Genomic DNA, 11,593 nt, shown 5'->3' with positions numbered 1-11,593 from the left:
TGACTTGACTCATAGTGACCCTTCCTTGGGTTTCCGAGGCGGTATTACTACAGAAGTAGATTGCCCAACCTTCCTTCCGAGGAGTGGCTGGTGGGCTTGAACCACCAGCCTTCTGGTTAGCAGTCAAGTGCCTTAGGCACTACGCCACCAGAGCTCCCTCCTTCAGCGTGGGAGGGCTGAAGTCTTCTGCCTACCAGGGCTGGGCCCTCCTAGAACAGCTCCCACCGTGGTCGGCAACATGGACATGCCAACCCATCAAAACCCCTGTGACCCACAGGGGGCACCAGGAGTCTGAGGTGGGGCTGACTCCATGGCAATAGGTTAACCAGTGCTGTAGCACTGGAGGGGGCATAGGACACGGCGGAGGGACAGGTGGACCCCCACTCCCAAGGCAGCCTGGAGAAGTCAGGGAGGGCTTCCTGGAGGAAGAAGCATTTAGTTGAACCTTGAGGCATGACTAGAGGGTTTGTCATAGGGCTGGAAGGTGGAAGGAGATTCTAAGCAAGAGAGCCACACACAGAAATCCCGAATCATTCAGGGGCTGGGCACGGTAGGGGGATCTGTTCTGCTTTGCGGACGCAGCGGTAGGGGTAGCGTACAGGGAGGCTATGCTCCTGACACGGGTTCCTGACTGGAGCAAACGGTCTGCACTCAACTCCTAACCTAAAGGTTGGCGGTTCACATCCACTCAGTGGCAACATGGCCGTCATACTGATTCCAACTCATGGCAAGAAAAGGTGAAAAGCAAAAATCAAAACCCCACCGTCTCCGTGGAGTGGATTCTGACAGTGACCTTACGGGATGGAGTCGAAGGTCCCCCGTGGGATTTCCGACGCTGTGATCTTTACAGAAGCCGACCCCCGCCTCTTTCTTCCACAGAGTGGGACGGTGGATTCAACCCCCGACCTTTCCGTTCGCTAGTGAGCACTGGGCCAGCAGGGCTCCTTGGAGAGACTGCAGCTAAGAGAGTCCTGGGGCGCGCGGTTCCACCGCGTGACACACGTGGGGTTGCCATGAGTAAGGATCGACTCCAGGGCAGCCGGTGTCGGGCATTTAGTGCCCTTGACAGAGGACGTAGGTGAGGAGTTTAGATTTTCTCCCAGGGCAGTAGAGAGCCACAGGAGAATTAATTTTAGGCAGAAGTAGACCGGTCAACGCAGAATGCCAGGAAGGTATCTTAGGGGCCATTTGGAAACTGCTCTGGAGGGAGACCAGGGGCATAGCCTGCACCCAATGGCTGCAGCAAGAGCAGAGCAGAGAGGAGGAAAAGGATGTGGACGGGCGCTGGGAGGGCAGGGGTCACCACAGAGGCACCGGCTGTGGGTCGGGAGAGGCACACGGAGGCATTCACTTCTTTTCTCCAGTTTCCATGGAGTCGATTCTGACGCCTGGTGCCTCCGTGCACATCAGAGCAGGGCTGTGCTCCGGGGGCTGGCGATGGCTGACTGTTCAGACGTAGATCAGCAGCCATGTCTTTTGAGGTGTCTCTGGTGGACTCGGGGAGCTCTGGTAGCATAGTGGCTAAGACACTTGCCTGCTAACCAGACGGCTGGCGGTTCAAACCCACCAGCCACTCCTCGGAAGGAAGGTTGGGCAATCCTACTTCCGTAGTGATACTGCCTCGGAAACCCAAGGAGGGGTCGCTATGACTCGGGTTTGACTCGACGGCACATAACAACAACAACAACAACTGGTGGACTCGAACCACCACCCTTTTGGTTAACAATAGATTGTGTGGTTTGCTGTACCAGGCGGTGGGAACCTTGGGGTCACCTTCGCATTTTGCCTACCGTATGGGATCAGGGGGACATGAGGGTGGAAGACTTTTTCAAAGGTCGGGATGTAGGTGATTCATCTCCGGTCAAAACTGTGGGAAGAGAAATGCACGCAGACGTGGGAATGAAGTAGAAAGAGCCCTCACTCTGCAGTCCTCATGGTCCCGCCCCCTGCAACAATGCAACGGAACCGCTGTCGTGGAGACGGATCCGACTCAGAGCGACCCCTCCTTGTGTTTCTGAGGCGGTATCACTACGGAAGTAGATTGCCCCACCTTCCTCCCGAGGAGTGGCTGGTGGATTTGAACAGCCAGCCTTCTGGTTGGCAGTCAAATGCCTGCTCCCTGTGGGTAAGATAAAGGGCTAGTCAAGAGATACGCTCTCTGCTTGTTGCAACACAGAATCACAGTGTATATGTATCGCTTCAGGTCGCAAAATTAACCAACAGAAAACAAAACAAAACAAACCCCACCAAACCCAGTGCTATCGAGTTGATTCCGACCCACAGCGCCCCTAGAGGGCAGAGTGGAACTGCACCACAGGGTCTCCAAGGCTGTCAATCTTCATGAAGTAAAGCCCAAACCACACCCACTGCCGTGGAGTCCATTCTGACCCACAGCGCCCCTAGAGGACAGAGTGGAACTGCACCACAGGGTCTCCAAGGCCGTCAATCTTTCTCTCGCAGAGCAGCTGGTGGGTTCGACCTGCCGACCTTTTGGTCAGCAGCAGAGTGCTTTGCCCATTGCCTCACCAGAGCTCCTTCACAAGGAATTCACTGCCCGAAAGGTCAGCAGTGCCGAGGCTGGCAGCTCTGTCTTCTCTCATTGTTGTCCTCGCCGTTGTCATCCTTCGGAAGGATGTGCTTCTGTTGTTTAGCTTTTGGGTTAGGAATCTCCTCCTGTCCCCGAAGAGTAGAGCTGCTTATAGAAGCAGCACAGGTTCCGGCTTCCTGGCTGTGTGTTCTGCTCATCTCTCTGGGCCTCAGTTTGCTCACCTTTAAAACGGGCGTCCTAGCAAAGCCCACTTCTCAAAGCCGTTTGGAAGACGGGGCCCACGATCTACGTGACGGTGGCATCGAGCCCTCCGTCCACTGTGCTATTTGCTGCGTGTTCTCCTCCCTGGCAAGAGCAGAGGTTGATCAAAGAGTTTCTCAGATGAGCGAATGCCAGGCTCCCTTCCCCTTGGGGCTTGTGTTTCTTTGCTTCTAAACCAGGGTGTCAGAATGCCGTCATGGGCTTGGTGAGAACTGAACCAGCTGACCTAAAGCAATTCCCTTGGAGATCGGAGTGCTGAGTACACAGAGCTTTGGCTACGTCAGCAGACGGAACCAGCAAACTCGAGGTGTGAGATTGTTTCTGGGGTCGGCTGTCCTGGGAAGGAGAACTATTACAACAAACCCCGTCTTCCAGTTGATCTGACCCAGCGAGCCTTTCGGACAGAGTAGAACTGCCCCGTGGGGTTTCCAAGGCGGCCAGTCTTTATGGAAGCAGACCGCTTCCTCCTTTGAGCACCTGGTGGGTTCTAGTCTTTGGTCTTTTGGTTAGCAGCTGAATGTTTCAACCTCTATGCCACCAGAACGCCTTATCCCAATAAAATAAAATAAAGTAAAATAAAATAAAACTCACTACCATCGAGGAGTTGATTCTGACTCATAGTGACCCCCAGTGGGTTTCCAAGGCTGCAAGTTGTTATAGAAGCAGACTGTCTCAGCTTTCTTCTGCGGAGTGGCTGATGGGTTTGAACCACTGACCTTTTGGTTCGCAGTCAAATGCCTTAACCACTGCATCACCAGAGCAACAAAGGCGTGTTGAACTAAATGCCTCCAGTCCACCCATTCCTGGTGACCGTCCCCATTCCAAAGAGGCTGCTTCAACCCTGGCTCGACCTTTCATTCCTGGTGTGACCACACATCTTGAAGCCTCAGTTCTCATCTCTGGTATGGGACAATTGCAATCCATCTTGCAAAGATACTGTAAGAAACCCAGGATGCAAGGTAGCATGGAAACTTCCTCACCCAAGGTCACGGTCATGACCAGCTCTTAGATTTTTGACAAACACCCACAAGAGGACAGAGTCCCGAATAACTGCTCAGCAGGAGCCATGCAAAGGCCTCTCCCATCAATTTTCCTGTTTAATTGGAGGCAACTTCTGCCCCCATTGTAACCAAGAACAACTGAGTGTGAACAGCACAAGGGTTTTGCCCAAGGTCACCTAGTGGACCAGGGTAGCTCTGGGATTTGAACCCAACACCAACTCTCTGTTGGGTTTCCGAGTGGTCCGCCTGCCCCTCATGGGCTGGTTCTAGAACTGATAAGCCCATCTTCTCAAAACCGTCCCATAGCGCCCCTAACCCCACCCCAGACACGTTTCCTCGAGACATCCTGTTCCCCTTCCCCCACCATCTTGGGGGAATCTAACACTTCTTCCTTCCCATTAGGTTTGAGTATGGGGGTAAGAAGAAGGAAAAAAAAAAAAAAAAAAAAAACCCACACATTTGTTGATGAAACACCAACATTTAATGTCAATTTTGTTTCTATGTGTGTGTGTGTGTGTGGTGGGGGTGGCTGCGGATTACTGCCCTTGGAATTTCGCGTGGGAAGAATCCAAGGGGTTGGACTTTCCTTTGGATTTTGGGAAAAGGGCGCTGCTAGGGTCTTTGCAGAAAGGCCCTCCCCTCATTTCCGGCCGCCGCCGCCAGCCCTGGCACAGCGCCCGGACCCCGTTGCTATGACGACAGGAAGAGGCGGTGGCGGCTGCGAGCGCAGCCGAAGAGCGACGGAGGCTAGTGGGGGTGGGGGCGCTGGCTTTCCAGTGGGGGTGGGGGCGCTGGCGCGGGAGGGAGCCGGGGCGCCCGTTGTCTGTGACCCCCGTAATTCGTCCCAGCCTGCCCCCCCCGCTCCGTTATTGTTTGCTCCGCGGTGGCTTCGCAGCCTGCGTGCTGTCTGTCCTCCGGGTCTCGTCTCCCCACGTCTGTGTGTCTGTTGGGGGGTCCCCTCTCGCTCCTGCGACCGGCCTGTGTGCAGGCACCTCCTCCCCGGGGCCTCCTCTCCTCCTGGACTCCGTGCACCCCCTTTCCTCGCCATGTCTGAGGCCTGCACCCCTCTCCCCACGCCCGCGCCCCTCCTCGGTTTCTCTGCCCCTCCTTCCCTCCGCGCGTCTGTCTGTCTGTCTGTCTCTCCCCATCTGTCCCTCCTCCCCCTCTCTGGAGGACGGTCTGCCTCTCTCTTCTTTCCTTCCGTTGCCCGGATCCCGAACCCCCACCCTCCCCGTGCTCCCCTCCCCCGTCTCTGGGCGCCTCTGGTTGGGTCTCCGTCCCCTGCCTTCTCCGGTGTTTCTCGGGGTGTGTGTGCGCGTGTGCGCGCGTGTGCGCGTGTCTCCAACTTCCTTCTGCTACGGTAGCTGCCCCCCCAAATCCGGCCCCCCCATTTCGCTGCCCAGTCTCTGGTCTCTCTCGCTCCCTCTCTGGGTCTCTCTCCTCTCAGCTCCCTCCTGCCGCCCAGACCCTGCCCCCAGCCTCTCCGCTGCCCCCATCCGTCTCCTCTCCCGGGGCCCCCCCACCCCTCAGGGGCTCCCCTCCCCCTCCCTCCCTGCTCCCCGCCTCGCTCGCCCTCCGGGCTCCGCACTTTACCCAGCGAGCGCGACTCCAGAACCAAATTGTCTCCTCACCCCCTTTTTGTTTTCTCTTTCCCCCATCCCGACCCCCACCGCCCTGGGTCCCCAGCTCAGAGCTGCCCCCCCCAGCTTCCCCTGCCACCTGGACAACCCCCCTTCTGCGTACGCCTCCACATCTCCACTCCCCCAACCGGGTCGGACGCCTGGGTCCCTTGCTGCGGGGGGAGGGGGCGCAGCGAGGATATTGGGGGCCAAAAGGGTGCTTTTGGGGGGTGCCGACAGGGGGGGCTCGCCCTCCCCCCCCCAGAGCTTCGGAGATTTGACCTGTCATTAACTGAGGTGAGACAGACCTTTTTCTTCATCGGAGGTGGGTGGATGTAAGAGTGAGGTTCTGTGACCCCCCCTAAAATCTGAAGATCAAACTGCTTTAAGCTTCTCTAGGCCTCCTTCGGAGGGAGAGGGGGTGGTGACCCCCACATCCGGAAGCGTTAGAATTGGGGGGTCCCCGGCTCTCTCTTGCTCTGCTCTTGAGGACAGGCAGACTTGAAGAGTCCCCCCAAGATAAACAGACAGCCCCCCAAATCAACAAGCTGTACAGATCTTCAGCTCTAGGATGGAACTCTCCTACCTCCTTCTCCTCCTGCGTTGTAGGGGACCCAACAGGAGCAGGGGTGTTTCCTGGGGTCACAGGCTCACCCCAGGGGGAGCAGAGATTTGCCAGGACAGTGGAGGCTGGCGTGCTGGTGGTGAAGGGGTACCCACAGAGGGAGAAGAGGCCGGAGACCGAGAGAGAGGGAAAGAAAGTCTGGCTTCGGAGAGGAGAGAGGGGCAGGGGCCGGTGGGGAAGGGAGGCTGGGGGCAGGTGTGCGTCCTGAGTGTTGACCGATGGGGGGCCGAGGTTAGGGGCGCATGTGGGATGGGGGAGGGAAAACGATGTGTGGGGCAACCAGGCCTTGTTGCCACAGAGACACCCCCTCCCAGACAGCCCTTTCCCACAGCCCCTGGGGGAACAGACCCTGGCTGGGCCAGCTGGTGGGGGGCCGTGGAGGCAGGGACGAAACTGAGGAAGCCAAGGTCACCCTGTGCTGGGACCCAGGATTCATCCTCCCTCCTCCTCCTCAAAGGTTTCCGGGTTCTTAACTCGAGGGGCTTGTGGGGCAAAAGTCTAAGAAGGACTTGTGTCAGAAGTATGGGACGGGGCGCCTGGGAGAAGGGCCAGGGTCGGTTGAAAAGGCCAGGGGTGGGGGCGTGGTGGTGGGCAGGCCATGGAGGAGGGAAACAAGTGGATCAGTGAGGGGGGCAGGGTGGAGATTGTCCCTAATTGGGGTGACACTTGGGGTCCTGCGGAAGACATTTTTCTGAGAGACACAGTCCACCGGGGCTCCCTGTACATTTTGAAGACGTTAGGGGTTACAGTGTCTGTGCAGCACAGATGAAATAGTGGGGTGGGGGAGAAGTGGGGGCGCCCCCAGGAAGGGAGCCCGCGGGGGCCATGGGGGGTTTTCCTGAGGAGACGAGACGCTGAGAGCAAGAGTGGGTGGAGGAACCTACAAAAGTAAGGGATTGTTTCTGATGTCACAAGAGGAGGCTGGCTCCTGGGAGCAGGAGAGAGAGGAGGGTTGAGCGTGTGGGTCCTGAGCACATAGGTGAGTTGGGGGGACCCAGAACTGGGGGGGCTGCTGCGCGGTGAGAGAGCTCCAGTGGGACTCGGGTTAAGGCATTGGGCTGCCAACGAAAAGGTCGGTGGTTCGAAGCCACAGCCACTCCATGGGAAAGATGAGGTAGTCTGCTTGCTCCCATAAAGATTTACAGCCTTGGAAACCCTATGGGGCAGTTCTACTCTGTCTTATAGGGTGGCTAGGAGTTGGAATGAACTCAGTGGCGGTGGGTTTGTTTTTTGGGTTTTTGGCTCTGTGGTGAAGGGGAATTGGAGGCAGTGAGAACTGGTGGATGGGCAAAAAAGTACGTGTGTGTGTGTGTGTGTGTGTGTGTGTGTGTGTGTGAGCTGCTGTGTTATCTTCGGACAGAAGCGCGGGTTCAGGTTAGAGATGGGGAGATTTCTGAATGGATAATTTGGGGTCTGCAGGAAAGGGTTCTTAAGGTTAAGAGATGCCCTGTGGAGTCCTAAGGGCCATTTTGCTTAGCAGACTAGAAAGTGATGGTTTTAGGCTGAGTTGGTCTGAGTTGTAGAGACAGGAGTTCAGATTTGCAAGACTTTTTGCAGCAAAGGGGAGAGTGGGGAATTTTCCTTGAGTAGAAGACATAGTAGGGGGTGAAGGAAGGAGGCCGTGGGGGTGCTCAGAGAGAATGTGGTGGGGACAGAGGCCTTCTTCTAACCCAGTGGGTCGGGTGTTGGCTGCACATTTGAAGCCCCTGGGGGGCTTTTAAAACCTTGGATGTTCAGGCCACATCCCGACCAGTTAATTCAGAGTTTCCCAGGTGGGATGCAGGCGTGCTTCTTAGTCACTGTTTGGACCATGGAGTCACCGTGAAGTCCCGAATCACGGAGACCCTATAGAACCGCACTCCACACGGTTTACAGGAGATTGTCGGGCCTGTCTTCCCAGGGGCACCTGAGTGGGCTAGAACTTGCAGCCTTCTGGTGAGCACCAGCGTGTGGTCCTCATTTGCACCAACCAGGCTGGGCACCAGTACTTTCAAGGGGCCGCAGGTCATTCCAAGGTTCAGTCCTGAGGCATAGAAATGAAAGTGGGGAACAGGGGTCCCCAAGAGCCTAGGGAGATGGTGGAGGTGTTGTTGCGTGAGGCATTGAGTCCATTCTGACCCACAGCGACCCCAACAGACAGAGTAGAACTGCTCCATGGGGTTTCCAAGACTGTAATCTTTATGGAAGCCCACTGCCAGGCAGGTCTTTTCCTGCTGAGCCCTTGGGTGGGTTCAAACTGCTGACCTTTGAGTTAGCAACCAAACGGTTAACTGTGACACGCCAGGCTCCTTCGTGGAGGTGGTACATTCTCTGCCTATTCTGAGATGTGCTTAGGGAGGGTCAGCTGGAAAGCTGTTTCCTTTTTCTTTTTTCTCAGCTGAGAAGGGAATGAGGGACCCCCGCAAAGTGGAAGACATTGTAGAGAAAGCGTGGGGGGAAATTGTTGGAACAGAAGGGCTGGCCTTTGGCAAACGACACCAGCCCTTCCTCTCGGCACGGTCCCTACCTGCCTGACACCACTTTCTCAGACTTCTTCCCCCAAAACTCCTAGAGTTAAGAGCCTGGAAATTTTAGACAAGGAGGAGGAGAAGGAAGAAAAAAACCCAACAAAACAAAACCTGGGTCCCAGCATGGGGTGACCTTGGCCTCCTCAGACATCACCCACAGACTGTGGGGTGGAGGGGTTCAGAGGGAGGTCATCTCCCAGCGGAAGAGCTGTGGAAGCAGCCCTGCTGCGGTTCCTGAATTATTCCAAGACTCGAGGCAAAGTTGGGGGGACAGAGGATTTCTCCTGAATGAAGGATATAGAAAGGCAGAGGTGGGACTTCCAGGAAGATTGGGAGAAGGGGGTGATGGGGATCGCCTTGTGGGGTTCCTTAGGAGGACACAGTGGGGGTCTCCAGCGAGAACAGCCTCCCCGTGGGGTGGACAGCCCCAGAAGGGCCTAGCAGCCGGCCGGAGCCCCGCACATTGGGGAGACTTCTAGGGGCTTTAGTGGGAGAGTTTTAGGGGGAGATTTTTCTAGTGAAACAGAGCCTTTTCTTTAATAGAGAAAACAGGGTGTGTTTTTTTTGGGGGGGCGGTGGGTCTGCCTCCCTGCCTAACCCCTTTCTCTCGCTCCCTGCCCCCCACCAGCCGGAGACCATGGCCGCCCTCTGACCCCCTCCCGGCAGCCCGCCTCCTCCTCACCGCCCCCCTCCCCAGCCCCGCGGGCCCCAGGGCCCCCCGCTTCTGCCTGCGCTGTGACCCCCCCCAGCCGCCGGCACGGCCCCGCCCCCGCTGCCTCGGTGGTGGCCCCCGGCCCCCCGGCTGCCCGTGGTCAAGCTGGAGTCGCTGAAGCGCTGGAACGAGGAGCGGGGTGCGTGGTGCGAGAAGGGGGTGCAGGTGCTGCTGACGACGGTGGGCGCCTTCGCCGCCTTCGGCCTCATGACCATCGCCATCAGCACCGACTACTGGCTGTACGCGCGGGCGCTCATCTGCAACACCACCAACCTGACGGCGGGCGACGACGGGCCCCCGCACCGCGGGGCCGCGGGCGCCGCCGACAGGAAGGACCCGGGCGGCCTCACCCACTCCGGCCTCTGGAGGATCTGCTGCCTGGAAGGTAGGGGCGGCCGCGCTGCGCTCGCCTGCGCCCCGCCACCCTCTCCAGGCCCAGGCCCCGCCAGCCTCGCGCTCCAGCACAGGCCCTTCCCACTTCCGCCCCTCTCTGCACCCCAGCCCTCTTATGGGGTTCTCTGCTCAGGGATCCCCATTCAAGCCCAGTCCCTTCCCACTTCCGCCCCTCTCTGCACCCCAGCCGTCTTCTGGGGCCCTCTGCTCAGAGCCCCCATCCACCCCCCAACACATATACCTTCCTCCTCCCTCCCCCTCCTCTCTGCACCCCAGCCCTCTTATGGGGTCCTCTGCTCAGAGCCCCCCATGCACCCCCCAACGCACACACCCTTCCCCCTCTCTCCCGGCCTCTAGCTCCATCCAGGCCTCCTCACCCCAGAACCCCCTTCTCTTCCTCCATTCACCCCCTCCCCTCTCATCCACCCCCTTAACTCCCTCCCGGCTTGGCTGCACCGCAGTCTCCCTCTGCGTCAGTGCAAGGAGCCTTGCTAGTAGCGCAGCGGTTATAGTGCTTGGCTGCTCACTAAGAGATTGGAGGTTCGAACCCACCAGCCACTCCACAGGAGAATGGTGGAGCAATGGGCTTTTGTAAGGACTGACAGCCTGGAGACCCTGTGGGCAGTTCCACTCTGTCCTCTAGGGGCGCTGTGGGTCAGAATGGACTCCACGGCAGTGGGTGTGGTTTGGGCTTTGCTTCTGTGAAGACTGACAGCCTTGGAGACCCTGTGGGCAGTTCCACTCTGTCCTCTAGGGGCGCTGTGGGTCAGAATGGACTCCACGGCAGTGGGTGTGGTTTGGGCTTTGCTTCTGTGAAGACTGACTGCCTTGGAGACCCTGTGGTGCAGTTCCACTCTGTCCTCTAGGGGCGCTGTGGGTCGGGATGGACTCCAGGGCAGGGGGTGTGGTTTGGGCTTTGCTTCTGTGAAGACTGACAGCCTGGGAGACCCTGTGGTGCAGTTCCACTCTGTCCTCTAGGGGCGCTGTGGGTCGGGATGGACTCCAGGGCAGGGAGTGTGGTTTGGTCTTTGCTTCTGTGAAGACTGACAGCCTGGGAGACCCTGTGGGCAGTTCCACTCTGTCCTCTAGGGGCGCTGTCGGTCGGGATGGACTCTGACAGTGGGCTGGACCTCAGTGAACCCATTCCTACAGCCTGCTTTTCCTCTTACCCTTGGACCACTTGTTTATCGTGTTTATTATTAATGTAGAACATGTTAGGCCACAAAACACTCGCCATGTCTACAGTCTTCAGTGCAGTTCAATGATGCTAATTAGCCCATCACCTTTCCCAGACGGTTTATCTTAACCCTGTGGAGTCCTTGGGAAGTACACGTGGTTAAACACTCTGCTACCAGCCGAAAGGTTGGTGGTTCAAACCCGCCCAGATGCTCCAGAGCAGAAAGGGCTGGTGATCTGTGTCCGTAAGGTTTTGTTGGGCGCCGTTGAGTCAGTTCTGACGCTTAGAGCGACCTCATGTGACGGAGTAAAGCTGCCCCAGCGGGTTTCCAGGCCTGTGATCTTTACGGGAGCAGAGTGCCACGTTTTTCTCCAGTGAAGCCAATGGGTGGATTCGAGCCACCGACCTCGGGTCAGCAGCTGAACGCTTAACCATGTGCCATCATCTCCACAGGCTCACAGGGATTGGAAACCCTCTGGGCACAGTTCTGCTCTGCCCACAGGGGGTCACCATGAGCCAAAATCCAGCCATGGCCATTGACAGTGTCACGTTGCCCCCCCCCAATCCCACCCTCTTCCTCTCTGCACACGTTCAGTTCCTCAGACATGGTCCCGTCTCCAAATCCATGTCTCTCTCTCCATCCTGTCTCCATCCTGGTCCTTTCCTTGGAGTCAGTTCAAGCACCTTCCTCTCCTTGGATGCCTTCCCTCCCTCCCTCCCTTCCTCTCTCCTCCCTCCCTTCCTCCCTCC

General features: G+C 57.6%; 1 protein-coding gene across 1 annotated transcript in view; it reads left to right on the top strand.

Annotated features, from left to right (window-relative positions):
* Positions 1–4,502: 4,502 nt before the first annotated feature.
* Positions 4,503–11,593, top strand: part of CACNG8 (calcium voltage-gated channel auxiliary subunit gamma 8) — a 37,580-nt gene continuing 30,489 nt past the window's right edge. Inside the window, exons 1-3 of the mRNA XM_007956957.2 lie at positions 4,503–4,644; positions 5,695–5,754; positions 9,311–9,658. Coding sequence (XP_007955148.2) covers positions 4,503–4,644; positions 5,695–5,754; positions 9,311–9,658 — 550 coding nt within the window. The remainder of the gene's footprint in view (positions 4,645–5,694; positions 5,755–9,310; positions 9,659–11,593) is intronic.

Source organism: Orycteropus afer, unplaced genomic scaffold, assembly GCF_000298275.1.
Source record: "Orycteropus afer afer isolate SDZICR_OR568_19922 unplaced genomic scaffold, OryAfe1.0 scaffold00689, whole genome shotgun sequence".
Classification (NCBI taxonomy): Eukaryota; Metazoa; Chordata; class Mammalia; order Tubulidentata; family Orycteropodidae; genus Orycteropus; species Orycteropus afer.
The sequence above is the reverse complement of the archived record's forward strand: the minus strand, read 5'-3'. Positions and strand labels throughout refer to the sequence as shown.